Genomic DNA, 19,149 nt, shown 5'->3' with positions numbered 1-19,149 from the left:
CAGGGTGAGTGTGACCCTCCTATCAGCAGCTTTTCAGGGTGAGTGTGACCCTCCTATCAACAGCTTTTCAGGGTGAGTGTGACCCTCCTATCTGCAGCTTTTCAGGGTGAGTGTGACCCTCCTATCAGCAGCTTTTGTAAGAATGTAATTAGATGTAATTACTTACCTCTGTCATCGGTGTGTGTGTGTGTGTGTGTGTGTGTGTGTGTGTGTGTGTGTGTGTGTGTGTGTGTGTGTGTGTGTGTGTGTGTGTGTGTGTGTGTGTGTGTGTAATGCACATGTAGTAAATCGCCTTGGATAAAGGTGCTATATAAATGCACCATTTACATACAGTACATGTGAGGGACTTCATATATATATTTTTTATTTATAGTTTATTTTAAACCAAAAAGGCTCTTTCACTCACTTATGCCGCAGTGTGCCAGTGATCATCCTCCTTATTTGTGCCAATGTTGGCACTGGGGCCTAAGGTTGCCTATATAGACAATTTTAAAATAGCCAATTACAATTGTAGCAGCTTTTCAGGATGAGTGTGACCCCCCTCTGAGTAGCTTTTCAGGGTGAGTGTGACCCGCCTCTGAGTAGCTTTTCAGGGTGAGTGTGACCCTCCTATGGGCAGCTTTTCAGGGTGAGTGTGACCCTCCTATGAGCAGCTTTTCAGGGTGAGTGTGACCAGAACCCAAACATTGAAGCTAAAAGTGAGGGCAGAAAGATTGAAGACTGAAACGGTGTGGACACAACATTGCGATTGGCCGGAATGACATTCCGGATGATTTGATTGGTTGAACACGGAAAGTGATGAATGATAAGAGCGCCCCTCACTTCACACGGGTGTGATTTTTCTTTTTCCTAACCCATTTTGGCCTGACAGTTTTCTGACTAATCTTATGTTTCTGTGTGCTCAATATTTCATGTCAAGGACCCCAAAGTTATATGTAATTGGCCACCGACCCCCATCTGAACATATGTTGTTCCAGGGACCTCCCCAGAAGCAAAGATTTGAGTTAAAATGTTCACTCTGTAATAATATATATTCAAATATTTGAGGCACATTTTCACGATTTTTCAAAAATAGCAGATCTACAAGCTCATAGCGCGGCACTCGGTGCCGCGCTATGAGCTTGTATAGATCTGCTATTTTTCAATAGCTAAAGTATAACATAATGCTTAAAACAACAAAAGGGGTTCCTGCCCAGAATGGGTTAATGAAAGATGTTATACTTCCATGTGTAACCATCATACCATGCGTTGTTACACTTTAAACTCCAGCTTCTCGCTCAAATGTTTTCAAAAACATTTTTCAGGGCAATGTTTAATTTTTAATAAACATAAACATTGTTCAGCTGTAAATGAACATTGCGTGTGTGTTTACGTCGTGGCTGTCATGTTGGAAACGGCAGTAAATCAAGCTGGGCGCAGCTGGTGCTCCGAGGCTTTGATTAGGCATCGGTCTGTGTAAGGGCCGATTCATACTCCTATTTTAGAGCCGAATAAAAGTCGGTTCGGCGCTGTAGAACTAGAGCCTACAATTTGACGTCATTTGAGGTTCGGGGGGGGGGGTGAAGTGTGAAGTGAGGGGCGCTAATATATTAAAGTAATCAAAACTCATGTTGATTATTAGGTGATGTAAAACAAACGGTGTCAAAACAAACATTACATTCTCTTTATTGTTAATGGCATTTCGTGTTTGTGTTTAGGGACAAGATGACGTACATTTTCCCTTCGTTGTCAAGGGTTGGGGTTAGTGGTGTAATGGCGTTTTTAAAACAAACACTGAACTAAAAACAATCATTAAACCTGTAAATATATACTCAAAAACATTAAGGAAGTATCTAGACAGGTACATGCTATCTTGGTGATGTATTGAATCTTGTGGACCAGACCCTTGCTAGATGCTGAACTCTGTCGTCGACCCTAAAGCCATCCAGCCTGTCAAAGTGGGCACTGGGTAGGGGTGAGGTGGGTTCGGTTCGGGGGGTGAGGTCAAGTAGAGAGAGAGAGAGAGAGGGAGAGAGGAAGGACAGGCCAGTTCTGATGAGTCAGATTAACTGACTGTAGTTTAAACTGTAGTTTTACAATGAGTCCACTAGGTGGTGGACAATGAACACATTACATTTATCGGGACAGAATTAGACATTTTCTTTTCTGACACTGGACTGTGAGAATGATGGAGTCTAGTAAGGTTTGGGGGAGAGAGACAGAGAGAGAGAGATGCGGACCTGGCGCCGCCCACAGGCTGAGAATAGTGCCTATAAAACCAGCTATAAAAAGGAAAACCAACGCGAGAGAGAAAGAGAGTTGAGACGTCATCCATCAACGTTATGAAGAAGTTGTGACTGCCTATAAGTTCAACTAAACTAAACATGGTTAGTAAAAATGCCTTTGATTATGTAATCTGTTTAATTAAACATGTATTTAATTAACAGATAGTTATGATACAATTGGAACAGCAATTCAATTAAGACTTTTCTGCCCAAAGATATCTGTGTTTAACAATTAACAGCCCATCCAATGAACAGAAATTAAGCACAGTGTTGGTAAATGTAGCCTTTGAAATAGCAATTTCTTCAGTGACTTGCATTGTTGATTTCTAACATGCAGGGCAGGCCCTTATTGCTGTTTCTCAGTTGATCATGTGTGTGTTATTTTGTGGTTAATGTTAAAAGTGAAAAGAAGGCTTATACTTAGACTGGTTTAGGCACCAACACTTATTGACTCACATTGGCTGTTTGTTCAGAACTAAGATGTTTCCTTCCCGGTCATTACTGAGTCAGTGAGGGTGCAGTCAGTAATACTGACTGCACCCTCACCTGTGGTATACTTTCAACCAACTGTAAACTACATTACATTGCATAATCTCTCTCTCTCTCTCTCTCTCTCTCTCTCTCTCTCCCTCTATCTCTCTCTAAACAAGAACTGCACACACACACACACACACACACACACTTTGCATATTTTGCAACTATGATTTGACTACCGTATTTGATAAAGTTGACATACCGGTATCTGTATAGGCCTACACGGCTGTAGCTTTTCTTAATAATGCTACATTTGAGATAGACTACGTATAGGCTATAGGCTTTTTGCCAGAGCACATCAGCATCTATATACATTTCACACACGTAATATACAACCAGTTGCACTGCTTTAGTTACAAAGGTTTAAGATACGAAGCCATATCGATCCCCAGAGGCAAATTCAAGACACCAAAGACTTTTATTATTACTATTATTATGTATGCATGGTATAGGTATACTGGATGTTGATGGTGAGGTAATTAAGATATGTTTCAATGTCTGGTTACACAGCCATCAAACAAGACTGTCTTGTCAAACCATGCGACTTCCATTGGAAATGCATTGGAGCGGCCATTAAACACAGACAAGACACAAGACAAGACGGGTGTCTTTTAGGTGTGAACGAGGCCTATAACCCCTTCTTCTCCAACAAAATAACACACCATCAACTAAGAAACAGGCACAGCAAGGCCATGTTAGAAATCAACAATGCAAGTAGTCTCTTCATGCTACATTTACAACGTGCTGGAAATGAGAAAAGTCTTCATTAAATTGCTGTTCCAACTGTGTCATTCTAACTGTCTGTCTGTCTGTCTGTCTCCTCCATCTCTATGAAGATCAACCTCATAGGAGGGTTGGTTGGTCTCCTCTCTTCCTTAGGAGGGTTCGGGGGTCTCCTCTCCTCCCTGCTGCGTCCCATCTCTCTCCTGCAGGCTGCCTGTCTTTCTCAGGTCAGTGTTTTCATTTTGTCGACTAAAGAAAAAAAAATACATTTTTTTCACTGAGGAAAACAAAATAAAAACTAAGCTATGATGATGAAGACTAAATATATTGAGGATTTCGTCAACAAATAATTTAAACCTAGACTAAAATGTTAGGGAGGGGCTAGTGGACGAGAGATCTAATGGAACTAAAAGACAAGTCATTTCATGCTTGAGCAGATCTACAAGCTCACAGCGTGTTGTGAGCTTGTAGATCGGCTATTTTCAGCATGTAAAAAAGTCTAAAATCAGCCATTATAGGAAAATACATTTTTAGTCAACTAAAATCTGTGTATGTACCTACCGTAGTCGACTAAAACTAGACCAACACGAAAACATTTCGGATGACTAAAATGCGTCTAAAAACGGAAATGGATTCAAAAGACTAAAACTGAATGAAAATGTGCTGTGAAACATGGACCGTTCTGTGTGCAGGTGGTGGGTGTGTTAGATCAAAATGTGCTGTGAAACATGGACCCTTCTGTGCAGGTGGTGGGTGTGCTGGCGTTGGGGCTGCTGTGTGCGCTGGTCCTCTGTGTGGCCCGGCTGTTGGCCCGTCACGCCTGGTTCTGCCACAGGCTGTCCTGTTTCAGCACGCCCCCCACACACTCCTGGCTGCTGGGACACCTGGGACAGGTGAGGCACACGCACGCACGCACGCACGCACACACACACACACACACACACACACACGCACGCACGCACGCACGCACGCACGCAAACCAGAAAAGTGGGCAGCAAAACATTGTGGGCACTATGGAAATCTGGGCAACCAAAACAGTGTATACACACACACACACACACACACACACACACACACACACACACACACACACACACACACACACACACACACACACACACACACACACACACACACACACACACACACACACACACACACACACACACACACACACACACACACACACACACACACACACACACACACACACACACACACACACACACACACACACACATACACACACACGCACACATCCTTTCAAAACGCACTTATTATTACAGTATTTCCAGTTAAATCTGTTTCACACATACAGTAATCTTGACACATGACTGCAGGCTGTTTCCACAGAACATTAGAAACAGGATTCTGTTGCAACAGTGTCCTCACATTGTCCTCATCTTGTCATGCGTGCGTGTGTGTGTGTGTGTGTGTGTGTGTGTGTGTGTGTGTGTGCGTGCGTGCTTGCGTGTGTGCGTGCGTGCTCATGACAGATGAAGAACACAGAGGAGGGTCTCCAGGAGGTGGATGCTCTGGTGGAGACCCACAGACACTCGTGCTCCTGGTTCCTGGGTCCGTTCTACCACATGGTCCGAGTGTTCCACCCCGACTTCACCAAGCCCCTGCTCATGGCCTCGGGTAGGAGCACGCACGCACGCACACACACACACACACACACACGCACGCACGCGCACACGCACGCACGCACGCACGCACACACACACACACACACAGAACACACACACACACACACACACACACACACACACACACACACACAGACACAGACACAGACACAGACACAGACACATTCACTTCTAGTCATTTTTACTAGTCGGCTAGTTGTTCTACTAGTCGACTACCTATATGTAAAAAAATATATATATATTTGTACATTTTAAAACTGTACATTGGTGACTATAACTATAATCTATACCTGATCTTGAGGCCTACATTATCGGGGGAAAAAGGAAAAAAAAACATTTATTTTCCTTATCAACTAGTCAACTATAGTACCAACAAGGTCGACTATTGGATTTACTAGTTGACTAGTAAACTAGTCGACTAGTTGCTTAATGCCCTAACACACACACACACACACACACACACACACACACACACACACACACAGATGTTCACATAGAGACACAGATTAATTAATGTTATTTCTGTTATCTTCCATCGTCCCTGTGCTTCACGCAGCCTCCATTACTGTGAAGGACGAGTTGTTTTACGGCTTCCTGCGCCCGTGGCTCGGTGAGTTCATGATCACAGGAACCCTTTGTCGAAAACAGCCGATCTCTAGTTTTGCAGCGCAACGCGAGCTTGTAGATCGGCTGTTTACTAGAGGGAAACACTGGCATTACTAGTGCAGAGCCCTGAGGAACCCCCTTCTACTAAGGTATAGGGTTTAAGTGGTTAAAGGGATAGTGCACCCTCAAAATCTTCCTATTCCTAATTTTTGTTTTTGTCGCATTCCTACGCCAATAATTTGAGGAGACTCTTTGTGTCTCCATAGGGAACAAATTAGACGTTGTGTCTCCATACGGAACCACTGCTGTGGTCATCAAAGTTCTCATTTGAATATTTGCTACTACCACCAAGATCTGCACCTGCGGCGTCTCCTACTTGTTGTGGCGTCGATTAAAACTCAAAAAGTATAATATCCAGTATAACAAGACAAATCTGTTTTGGGGTCCGTCCGGGTCCGTTGCATGAAATATTTTGAAACGTTTTGAAATATCTTTCTTCAGATCGGGGTCCACGTGGTAAATACATTTAACCCATTTTGGGGCGGGAACCCCTTTTGGTGTTTTAAGCATTATGTCATACTTTAGCTATTGCAAAATAGCAGATCTACAAGCTCATAGCGTGGCACTCGGTGCCACGCTATGAGCTTGTATAGGTCTGCTATTTTTGAAACATCGTGAAAATGTGGCCCAAATGTTTATTGAATACCGGTATATGTTCTTTCAGACAACGTTTTTAACTCAAATCTTTGCTTCTGGGGGAGGGTCCCTGGAACAACATATTGTCAGATGGGGGTCGGCGGCCAAATATATATATTTTTGGAGGTCCTTGACATGAAAATGTGAACGACATGAAGATATTTGTAGGATCGTTCCCAGGTCAAAATGGGTTAAACTTGACATGAAAAGGTTTGAGAAGCACTGGGTCTTTTTCCAGATATTAACAGCCTTCTTGTTAAACGGCCTCTTCCAGGACAGAGTCTGTTGCTAAGCATCGGAGAGGAGTGGTCTCGCAGGAGACGTCTGTTAACGCCGGCCTTCCATTTTGACGTTCTGAAGAACTACACCACTGTGTTTAACACCTCCACTAACATACTGCATGTAAGACACATACACACACACACACACACACACACACACACACACACACGCACACATACACGTGCACGTCGAGTGCACGCATGCACTCACACACATGAACGCGCATGAAGTGTGAACACTAATTGAGAGCACTAACAGCTAACCCTATACTAACCGTCCGTTGCTGTACGTGATCTTTCCATTTTTGATAATGCAACATAACCGCTCCGGTGGTGAGCTGACCACCGCTCCGGTGGTGAGCTGACCACCGCTCCGGTGGTGAGCTGACCACCGCTCCGGTGGTGAGCTGACCACCGCTCCGGTGGTGAGCTGATGGTGAGGTGACCACCGCTCCGGTGGTGAGGTGACCACACCGCTCCGGTGGTGAGGTGACCACCGCTCCGGTGGTGAGGTGACCACCGCTCCGGTGGTGAGCTGACCACCGCTCCGGTGGCGAGGTGACCACCGCTCCGGTGGCGAGGTGACCACCGCTCCGGTGGCGAGGTGACCACCGCTCCGGTGGTCAGCTGACCACCGCTCCGGTGGTGAGCTGACCACCGCTCCGGTGGTGAGCTGACCACCGCTCCGGTGGTGAGCTGACCACCGCTCCGGTGGTGAGGTAACGTTGAGCGGTGGTGAGTAAAAACAGAGATTAAGGGCTGGGGCGGTGGCGGTGGTTTGCTCTTCACCGCGGCTCAGTGACCTCATGTTGTAGTTCGGTGGTCACCTCAGTGACGTCATGTTGTAGTTCGGTGGTCACCTCAGTGACGTCATGTTATAGTTCGGTGGTCACCTCAGTGACGTCATGTTGTAGTTCGGTGGTCACCGCAGTGACGTCATGTTGTAGTTCGGTGGTCACCTCAGTGACGTCATGTTGTAGTTCGGTGGTCACCTCAGTGACGTCATGTTGTAGTTCGGTGGTCACCTCAGTGACGTCATGTTGTAGTTCGGTGGTCACCTCAGTGACGTCATGTTGTAGTTCGGTGGTCACCTCAGTGACGTCATGTTGTAGTTCGGTGGTCACCTCAGTGACGTCATGTTGTAGTTCGGTGGTCACCTCACCACCGAAAATCCAGACTATGAATGAGCCTTGACTGTATGTCTAAAATCTCTTCAGTGGTCTCGCATGAATAGTAGGACAAGAACATATCAACACACACACACACACACTCATTTTATTAATAACTAAGCGTATATCCGCCTTTCTATTAAACATGATGTTAGCTTGCCTTTCCAGTAGCTAAAGCTTTGTAAAAGCTCTGTCTACACATTGGAAAGTCATGGGTTTGGTCTTCTTGGGCTAAAAGCATGCAGTGATGTAAACAGGTTTTCAATGTAATGAGTCCCGGGATGCAGGGATGGTCTTTTAGAAATGAGTCCCAGGGACATTTTATCAGTCCAACTTCAACCACGTTATAGGAGTCATATTTTGCCATTTTTACAAATTGCAGCATTTAACTCCCATTTCATTTTATATGGCTATAATGTGGCTATATTCATGTAGAAAACAGAAGAAGAAATTATTATTATAACTAAAGCTAGCAAAATAATCTAAAATAAAAAACATTACAGCAGTGCATCCCGTGGATGCAGAGGTCGTTGTTTTATTAACTATAAACTGGCTCGCTACGAGCTTGTAGGTCTGCTATTTTTGAACGACTGACATAGAAACATAGCTTTTTCAGAAAACTGTCAGGATGTAGAAGACGTTTTTAGAATCTGATCTCAGTGTCACGTTCTGTCCCAGAACGTCCCATGCCTGGTCCGCCACCCTTATGTTCTCTCCTACCTACCCTGTTGTATTCCCCTCCTCCACCCTACCTGAGAGACAGTTTCCTCCTGGGAACACAGCTGTGGACTATTGTGCCAATTATTGACTCTATGATTTAAGTGGTGTGTTTGCTGGACTCTGTGTCGGTTTATAGTTTGGTGTTACGCCAGCTTTGCGCTGCTGTTCTTGTATGTTTTAGTTCCTGCCCTGTGTGGCGTTCCTGTGTTCTTTTGATCCTATTATTTTAGTAAAGTGTTTTATACCAGTCATTCTTGTGTTTCGTTCTCCTGCTTGGTTCCACACACATACTCCGGGTCGGCAGCCTGACACTCGGGTCAAAATGGGTTAATCTCTGAGCATGTTAGAACTAGAAGTAGAAGTAATCGTGTGATGAAAACTCACAGGGCCACATATCAGATGATCAGATTGGCTACCGGTGGAATGCTGGCGTTCCTCTGCTTCCTCTGTGGTCAGACGGTTTCGTAACTGAACACTGAGAAACAGAAAATGTGCCAACCATCTGCCGCAATGCTGCTACATACTGTACATAGTAAATGGGGCCATTTGTGCTTGACAACTCATGCCACCCCCTTTCACATTTAACCTCAAAATGCAGATTTTATTTTATTTTATTTTATTTTATTTTATTTTATTTTATTTTATTTTATTTTATTTTATTTTATTTTATTTTATTTTATTTTATTTTATTTTATTTTATTTTATTTTAGTTTAGTTTAGTTTAGTTTAGTTTAGTTTAGTTTAGTTTTGTTCAATCTGATTTAAGCACAACATACTACTAGATAATCGTCTCTCTCTCTCTGTGTCTCTCTCTGTCTCTCTCTCTCTCTCTCTCTCTCTCTCTCTCTCTCTCTCTCTCTCTCTCTCTCTCTCTCTCTCTCTCTCTGTCTCTCTCTCTCTCTCTCTCTCTCTAGGCTAAGTGGCGCCGCCTGCTGGCAGAAGGCAGTGACAACATGGAGATGTTTCATCATGTCAGTCTGATGACCCTGGACAGTTTGCTGAAATGTGCCTTTAGCTACAACAGCAACTGTCAGGAGTAAGGATTCTATTCCGTTATATCCTTTAATATTATCCTCGGTCGGAATGAGATGATGTATGATGATAAGAGCGCCCCTCACTTCTTCACACAGGTGTGATATTTATGAAGCATCATGAACAAATTGGCACTTGATTGTTAGCCTTCATATAATGAAACCAGGGCTGAAGGTGCACAGTTGAACGGTACATAATGTCAACTAAAGCAATGGGTTTTCAACAGGTGGTCTGTGGACCACTGGTGGGCCGTGAAGGTATTGCATGTGGTCCCTGACCATGCATTTAGTAATGTAGAAAAGTGAAGATTTGCATTTTAATTTATTGTATCGACCACAAGTTGAGAAACAATGCAGTAAATGACGTGGTGACATACGATGATGTTGTCAGTTACTGGGAAGTCGGACGTGAAGAACTTCCACAGAAAAGGGAGGTAGAATCTCAAGGGAAACTGTACCGGATTGCCTGGTTGAGTCACCATTATAAGGAAATGTGCCCATAATGAATTGCATGTGTCTGCTCAGTGCTCGCTCATACATACAGTAAGTTACAATAGCAACATGATATTAATATGGAAGGTAAATATCCCCCCCACACAACGCCCATATCCCCCGGCCCCTCCCAACACAACGGTGGTCCCCCCAGGTTGATTCTCAGTCAGGGTGGTGGTCCCTGGTTCATAATCATTTGAAAACCCCTGAACTAAAGAAACATTTCAATGACACAAAGTTGACATGCTGTGTGTGTATGATGTGTGTGTGATGTGTGCATATGATGTGTGTGTATGATGTGTGTATGATGTGTGTGTGATGTGTGTGTATGATGTGTGCATATGATGTGTGTGTATGATGTGTGTATGATGTGTGTGTATGATGTGTGTGTATGATGTGTGTGTATGATGTGTGTATGATGTGTGTGTATGATGTGTGTGTATGGTGTGTGTATGATGTGTGTGTATGATGTGTGTGTGATGTGTGTGTATGATGTGTGTGTATGATGTGTGTGTGATGTGTGTGTGTGATGTGTGTGTATGATGTGTGTGTGTGATGTGTGTGTGTGATGTGTGTGTGTGATGTGTGTGTATGATGTGTGTGTATGATGTGTGTATGATGTGTGTGTGATGTGTGTGTATGATGTGTGTGTGTGATGTGTGTGTATGATGTGTGTTTATGATGTGTGTGTGATGTGTGTGTGATGTGTGATGTGTGTGTATGATGTGTGTATGATGTGTGTGTATGATGTGTGTGTATGATGTGTGTGTATGATGTGTGTGTATGATGTGTGTGTGATGTGTTTGTATGATGTGTGTGTATGATGTGTGTGTATGATGTGTGTGTATGATGTGTGTATGATGTGTGTGTATGATGTGTGTGTATGATGTGTGTGTGTATGATGTGTGTGTATGATGTGTGTATGATGTGTGTGTATGATGTGTGTGTGATGTGTGTGTGTGATGTGTGTGTGATGTGTGTGTATGATGTGTGTATGATGTGTGTGTGATGTGTGTGTATGATGTGTGTGTATGATGTGTGTGTGTGATGTGTGTGTGTGTGATGTGTGTATGATGTGTGTGTATGATGTGTGTGTATGATGTGTGTATGATGTGTGTGTGATGTGTGTGTATGATGTGTGTATGATGTGTGTGTGTGATGTGTGTGTGTGATGTGTGTGTATGATGTGTGTGTGATGTGTGTGTATGATGTGTGTGTATGATGTGTGTGTGTGATGTGTGTGTATGATGTGTGTGTGATGTGTGTGTATGATGTGTGTGATGTGTGTATGATGTGTGTGTGATGTGTGTGTATGATGTGTGTGTGTGTGTCTGTGTGTATGATGTGTGTGTGATGTGTGTATGATGTGTGTGTATGCAGGTCTTCCTGTGAGTATGTGTCTGCCATAGAGGAGCTCGGGGAGCTGATCATCGCCCGGCGCCAGATGATTCTTCACCACTGGGACTGGATCTACTGGAGGTCTGAGCAGGGCCAGCGGTTCAGGAAGGCCGCCGATGTTGTTCACGGGTAAAAACACGCATGATATACTATCACATTGTACACTTGTAAAACATGCATGATATACTATATCACATTGTACACTTGTAAAACATGTACGATCTACTGTATCTCTTCACCACTACATTCTTCCCAAACATTTTTAGTCTAGTTTGTTGGTGAAATTGTCAATATTTTCTTTAGTCTTTAGTTTTCGTAATCATAGCTTAGATTTTATTTCGTTTTTATTTAGTTTTCGTCAGTGAAAAAAAGATAGTCAACGATAGGTTTTCGTTATTTGCAGGTTCACCAGGGGTATAGTCCAACAGCGTCGCGCCATTATCAACCACCGGAGGGAGACAGAGACAGAAGATGAGCATGCAACAACAGCGCACAGAAAGAAGGATTTCATTGACATAGTGCTGATGGCAGAGGTAGGTACAGTAGGAGGTACAGTAACCATGTATCTGTACTTTACTTGAGTATTGCTATTATTTTTGAATACTTTTGTACGTTTCAAAGACAAAATATTGTACTTTTTACTAGAAATTTCTAGAAATGGAATGAATTAACCATCTGTCTAACTAACTATAGCTATCTAGATTACATTGTAACCTTTTGCTCTCTCTGATTATAAATATGTAAAAACAGTAAAAAGTATGGTCTGTTTTATCAAGAATAGAGGGGTTGGGGTCATCAGTGCCCATACCCGAGGCGGGGTTGGCGAAAGGGCCTTTCTGTGTGGAGTTTGCATGTTCTCCCCGTGTCCCCTATATAGGGTAGCTACCCTCACAAAAACATGCCGTAATACTGGTCTCTAAACTGCCTCTCCCTGGCCAGCCGGGGCGCCTGATGGAGGGGAAAAGGAACTGGTCGGAATAACGTGTTCCTTCCATGCGCTACGTCCGGCCGGGGAAACTCCCCCCTATCAGGTGAAAAGAAGCAGCTTGGACTCCTCATGCATAGAAGGAGGCATGAGGTCAGTCCGCTGCTCCCCCCCCCCCCCCCAGGTTGGCAGAGGAAGTGTAGCGCCCAGGATTACATTAGATAATTGACACTGGGTGAAAAAATGGGTTACAAAATTGTGGGATAAAAAAAAAAGAATAGAGGGGTTTAAGTGATTAAATGTGTGTGCGTGCGTGTCAGGATGATGCGGGTGTGGGCCTAACAGACGCAGAGATCCAGGCTGAAGCCGACACCTTCATGTTTGCAGGTCAGTGGTCACGGTGGTGAAGGTCAGCCTGGCATAGCGGTCAGTGTTGTTTTCGTCGACTAAAACTACGACGAAAAATGTTCGTCGACTACCTTTTTTCCACTGGCGGAAGCTCAATGAAAACTAAGCCATGATGACTAAAACTAAGACTAGTAAATATATTGACAATTTCGTCAATAAAAACTAGACTAAAATGTCCGGGACTAGTGTTAGGGACTAGTGGACAAGAGATCCAGTATAAGTCATTTTACATTTGCTTGCATGCTGAAAATAGCCGATCTACAAGCTCACAACGCGTCGCAGCTCGGCTATTTTCAGCTAGTGTAAAAACAGTCATTACGACGGCATCAAGGCCCGTCAAAATACATTTTAGTCGACTAAGTCAACTGCAGATTTATTAGCCTTTATTATCTAGACAGGGCTATCACATATCAAAACAAATAAAAAGCTGGTGGCTTTTTACAAATAAAAAGCGTTTGGTGGTTTTTTTATTTGTTTTAATTTGTGATAACCCTGCCTGCTAGACTGGAGTCATCACCTTTTTGTACCTCAGCAGCACTTGACTCGCCTCTGTTCTTTTTAAAGGCCCAGACAGAAGACAGTAGCTCTTTGAATATTAAAAATCACACCCGTGTGAAGTGAGTGGTGCAACTCCCCTCTCCCCCCCCCCCCCCCCCCTCTCTCGCTCTCTCATTAGTAGGCACTGTCTCTCTCTCTCTGTTTCTGGCAAACAGCGCCCCTACTGATACTCATTATGGTGCTCATTAATGCATACATGAACAGTTGAACACATACAGTAGGTGAACACATAGGCGGACACGGACATTGCTGTTCCTTGGAGTGGTTGCACCACTCAAAAATAACCTCTCTCTTTCTCTCCATGTTCAGGTCATGACACAACCTCCAGCGCCATCTGCTGGACGCTGTATAACTTGGCATGTCACCCCCATTATCAAGACCGATGCAGACAGGAAGTCACTGAGCTGTTGAGCGGACGACAGGAACAGGAAATACAGTGGTGAGAAACAGCAGGATGCAACGTAGAGAGAGCCACTTGGGAATCGTATGGTTACATTAAATTGTTTTCAATCTGCGTGTGTGCGTGCGTGAGTGCTTGCGTGTGTGCGTGCGTGCGTGCGTGCGTGCTTGCGTGCGCAATGAATGAATGAATAAAAAATGTTGTGTCTTTTCATAAGACCCATCCCTTACGGCATTATAACTGACCCCATAAAACATGGCTAAACAATATCACTATGCTAACATTTGGTTAATACGCAGAAACACAATTATGTGTTCTTTGTTTGTTTGGCCCACGCTTTCAACCATATCAAGTCTGAATTTTTATACCTGTTTATCCTTTAAAACCGGGAAAGCATCCGTGTCATTTTAGATGTCTTTGGCTCTTAAAAAATTGTGAGCATTTTTTGCAATTCTTTTGAATATATATATATTGAAAGCGAACATTTTTAACTGAAATCTTTGCTTCGGGGGGGTCCCTGGAGCAAAGTATCTTGAGATGGGGGGTCCCTGGAACAAAGTATCTTGAGATGGGGGTCCCTGGAACAAAGAATCTTGAGATGGGGGTCCGGCGATCAAATTCATATAGTTCTTGACATGAAAACTTGAAAAGGCTTGAGAACCTGCACTGATATATAGTAACGTGTGTGTGTGTGTGTGTGTGTGTGTGTGTGTGTGTGTGTGTGTGTGTGTGTGTGTGCGTGTGCATGTGCGTGCGCGTGCGTGCGTGCGCGTGCGTGCGTAGGGACGACCTCTCCAGCCTTCCCTTCACCACCATGTGCATCAGGGAGAGCCTCAGACTGCACTCCCCTGTGAGTGCAGTGACCAGACAGTACAGCCAGGACATGAATCTGCCCGGCGACAGGACCATACCCCACGGTCGGTAGGCCTATATTGCAAATGAAATGCAAAAAAAACCCTCTACCTATTCCATTTCTCCCCCTTTCCCATTCCAAGTGTTTTTGTCTTAAATATAATGCCAGCGCCGCGATATTCGATACACCGACATAAGTCCAGCCCCTCACAGGAGGCAAAGGGACAATAAACGAATTACAACAGGGGGTAATTATCTCACAAAACAGCATGAACTACCCCGGGCTTAACTGATAACCAAGGGTTAATGAAAAGGTTAAGAAACACAGCTGGCTTAGCTGGCTTAGGGCTCTTTAAAGTTTAACCCAACATTCCTTGACAATTTCCCCGTTCATTTTCTCCATAGGCTTTTAAAAAAGTATTTATTTAAAGACGTTTACGCCGCGGACAAAGCCAACTCTTGTCGTGACAAATCATGACAACAAACACAACATTTTTGGGCCGATTGTTTGAAATATTTATTAACAGTTTGCAGAATTACAGTACATTTTCATTGCCTTATAGTCAAGGAGCTGGCTTACCATTGGCACGCACAACATTAATTCTGAGTGTTCATTTATCTCTGAGTGTGTTTTAAATGGAACCAAAATGAACCCGAACAGTCATAGTCCTTATGTGTTTAATTTATGATCAGCCCTGATGGAAACTAACTAGGGTCATAGCAGGTATGTGAACATTCAGCTAAAATAGGCCAAGGAAACAACCTCTGGAGGCTATTGAAAAATAGCAGATCTACAAGCTCATAGCGCACCATCGAGTGGCGCGATACAAGCTTGTAGGTCTGCTATTTTTGAAAAGTCGTGAAAATGTGGCTAAAATATTTGCTTCTGGGGGGTCCCTGGAACAACATTTTTTCAGATGTGGCTCCGCGGCCAAATACAGATAATTCTGGGGATCCTTGACATGAAAAGGGTTGAGCACCACCACTGACATGGGTTCACAGGATTTAGAAGCCTCTTTTTTTTTCATCGACCTCAGTCCAAAATGGGTTAACAGGATTTTACAGAGCAGCTTTTGTGTGAACCCTCTGCAGGCACCATCGTTTTGGTCAGTATTTATGGAACTCACCACAACCCAATCATCTGGACAAACCCAAAGGTACAATAATGTCCTCTTCTCTTGCTATTTTTTATTTTTTAACTATTTTTTTTAACTCTCTTCTTTACTCTGACCTGATCAAAGGCATTGTTTTTTTATTTTTTTATTAGCGTACGTCTTGATGACATCTAGGGCTCCATCTTGCGCCACCCTTATCCCTTCTCCTTTATCCCTAAACGTATTTGCCATTTTGAAAGTTTTTTTTTAACCCATTCTGAACGGGAACCCATTTTGGTGTTAAGCATCATGTTATGCTTTAGCTATTGAAAAATATCAGATCTACAAGCTCATAGCGCGCCACCGAGTGGCGCGCTACGAGCTTGTAGGTCTGCTATTTTTGAAAAATCGAAGAACGACTGACATTTTTAGAATCTGATCTCAGGTCAGAATGGGTTCATCAGACCAGTGTGTGTCCCGTGGAAACCTCGTATGAATCTGATCTCAGGTCAGAATGGGTTAAATAGTAATAGTAATTGTTGTCCGGAACCGCCACAAAAGGCCTCTCTCTGCCCAGAGCTGGCCTGTTCTGACATTCTGACAACACTTCATATTTCGGCATATTTGGGCATGCCTGACACAGAACTCCATAATAGGAATAAAGGGAGACAGAGAGACAGATACAGAAATCTCCATATATGGGCATAAAAGGCACTCATAGCCAGGTGGGGCATGGATCTTCAACCTCCATCGTTACCGACGGGCACCATTCTAGTCTCATTATTGATACGAATATGCCATTTAGGGGGTTGTGATTGTGAATTGAAACCCCCTGATCTAGAGTGTGAACATGCACTATTCTGATAGTGAGCATATTGATGATAATAACAGCATTATCAATATTGATAATTAAATAATGTGTGAAGCTTATGTCTTATGCTCTGTGTCTCAGGAGTTTGATCCGCTGCGGTTTGACCCTGCCAACTCAAGGGGGCGCAATCCCCACGCCTTCATCCCCTTCTCTACTGGCCCCAGGTACAGTGAAGTGAAGTCACTTAGAGGACCTATAACATATAAAACAGTTTCAATTTAGAATTTATTTTGTGTTTTTGGGGCTCCCATACTGTATGTGTTGAACAACCAATTTTGAACAATCAGGCTTTCATATCATATTATGTGCTTTAATGGAAATTGCTCTCAGGAACAGCTCAACTTATTTTGTCCTCATCGTGATGTCATCAATTCCTCCCTCTCTTCAGTCTTCAGTTCCAAATTTGCATTTCCACTTTGTTTACAATGTCCACCATTGTTGGTTTTCCAAGCTGGCATGGAATGGAAACAAGCCTGTTTTTTATCTAGCATCAGTAATAAAGACTAAAATATCGTTCCAAGTAGGCCAGTGTCCAATGGACACCGCAGCACCACTCTAGTTTATTAATAAACACAGATTTATTCCATTTCTTATTTTTAGTTTTAATATATTTTTTATCCCACGATTTTGTAACCGATTTTTCACCCCTGTGTCAATCATCTAATGTGATCCTGGGCTCTACACACCCTCCACCAACCTAGTCCCCATATATGGGGGACAAGGGGAGAGCAACGGACTTGAACTCATGCTTCCTTCATGCCTGAGTGTCCAAGTTGCTCCTTTACACCTGACAGGGGGGAGTTTCCCTGGTTGGACGTAGCGCGTGGAAGGAACACGTTATTCCAACCAGTTCCTTTCCCCTCCATCAGGCGCCCCGGCTGGCCAGGGGGAGGCAGTTTAGAGACCAGGATTACTGATTTATTCCATTTCAACTCACCCTATATATGTAATGTGATCGTGTGTGCGTATGTCTTGCGTGTCTCTCAATATTACAGGAACTGCATTGGTCAAAAGTTTGCCATAGCAGAGCTGCGTGTGGTGGTGGCCTTGACCTTGCTCCGGTTCCGTGTGACCCCGGGCGTGAACCCCGCGGACCACCCCCGGGCCGGGGCGGCGGCGTCAGGAGGAGGAGGAGGCGCTGCTCGCCGTCTGCCTCAGGTGGTCCTGCGGGCCGAAGGAGGCCTCTGGCTGCGTCTGGACTCTCTGAGCGCTGCCGGACAGGACGACGGACCGCACGACGAATGACCCGCCGGCATCTCTGAGACCGCTACCGGACAGGACGACGGACCGCACGACGAATGACCCGCCGGCATGACCTTCATTCAGGGTTGTTTTGTTGGCAGCACATTTTGATTTTAAGTTTTTAGTCGTAGTCTCTTGAATAGTTTTCATTTAGTTTTAGTCACATTTTAGTCACCTGGAATGTTTTATTGTTTATACTGGCTCTCTTGTCCACTAGTACCCTTCCTAGCATAGTCTAGTTCTTTTTGTTTTTTTTGTGAAATTGTCAGCATATTTAGTCTTAGTTTTAGTCATCATAGCTTAGTTTTTTTTTTAGTTTCCATTTAGTTTTCGCCAGTGGAAAAAGGTATTGTCGACGAACATTTTTTGTCTTAGTTTTAGACGAAATCAACTCTCTGCCTTCAATAACACATTTTAGAGAGCAGATTCTACAAAAAATGTCTTCTAAATCCTGATAGTTTTTTGAAAAACCATATGTTGCTATATCAGTGGTGCTCACAGGGTTAAACCTTATGTTTCTATATCAGTGGTTCTCAAACCATTTCATGTCAAGGACCCCCAGAAATGATAATGTATAATATAGGCTGCCGACCCTGTATGTGTTCTTCTATTTTCACTATTATTGATACTTTTGTACTTTGTATTTTTGTACTTTTTATACTATTTAGTTTTGCTGTTTTGTTGCACTGTTGTCTTTGTGTAGTGGTTCTCACCCTGTTCACTGTTTTATTTTGGTCATCAGTTCATGTACAAAACTACGGACTTATAAATATAAATAATACATTGTTATGACCAAAGAAGGTGTAGGCTGAAGCTATAGCTTAGGCTATTATGCCTACCCTTACCAATTAGAATTATACATGACGAACAAAGAAAAAAATAAAATAATAATAAGTCTCTGTATAACACAGGATTCATATTTGAACTGGGGACCTCCCCCCCCAAAAAAGCATTGTATTAAAATGGTCTTAAAAGTCAACAAATTGTCACATGTCATCTGTCATCTACTTTTTATTTACTTCATTCAAATTTGTTTTACCCATAGCACGAGTCACTATATAACGACATCAGAGGGAAAAATCAACATTGTAGATCTACTCAATTTTTATATTATATTATAAATCAATAAGTTGGGAGTGGGAAGTGACACACACACACACACACACCAGTATTTTCAATATAATTTTGCGCACAATGAGTATACTTTCTTACTTTTTATAGGCTACTTTTACTCAG

The 19,149-nt window shown here is 43.4% G+C and overlaps 1 protein-coding gene across 2 annotated transcripts; it reads left to right on the top strand.

The window, feature by feature from the left end:
- The first annotated feature begins 2,264 nt into the window (after positions 1-2,264).
- cyp4f3 (cytochrome P450, family 4, subfamily F, polypeptide 3) lies at positions 2,265-18,845 on the top strand. 2 transcript variants are annotated; one of them, XM_080786224.1, is made up of 15 exons: positions 2,265-2,366; positions 3,635-3,748; positions 4,268-4,414; positions 5,018-5,162; positions 5,727-5,780; positions 6,747-6,874; positions 9,557-9,678; positions 11,546-11,692; positions 11,967-12,096; positions 12,809-12,875; positions 13,764-13,893; positions 14,638-14,771; positions 15,799-15,863; positions 16,753-16,835; positions 17,667-18,845. In XM_080786224.1, the coding sequence occupies exons 1-15, from the start codon at positions 2,364-2,366 to the stop codon at positions 17,914-17,916; spliced, it is 1,719 nt and encodes a 572-aa protein (XP_080642350.1). In that variant the 5' UTR covers positions 2,265-2,363; the 3' UTR covers positions 17,917-18,845. The 2 variants fall into 2 exon arrangements, with proteins under 2 accessions (XP_080642350.1, XP_080642351.1); XM_080786225.1 differs by lacking the exon at positions 2,265-2,366 and having other exon boundaries at positions 4,214-4,414.
- The last annotated feature ends 304 nt before the right edge of the window (positions 18,846-19,149 follow it).

The sequence above is a fragment of the Protomyctophum bolini genome, assembly GCF_963924005.1.
Source record: "Protomyctophum bolini genome assembly, chromosome: 16".
In the NCBI taxonomy this organism is placed as follows: domain Eukaryota; kingdom Metazoa; phylum Chordata; class Actinopteri; order Myctophiformes; family Myctophidae; genus Protomyctophum; species Protomyctophum bolini.
This window is presented reverse-complemented; position numbering and strand designations above follow the sequence as displayed.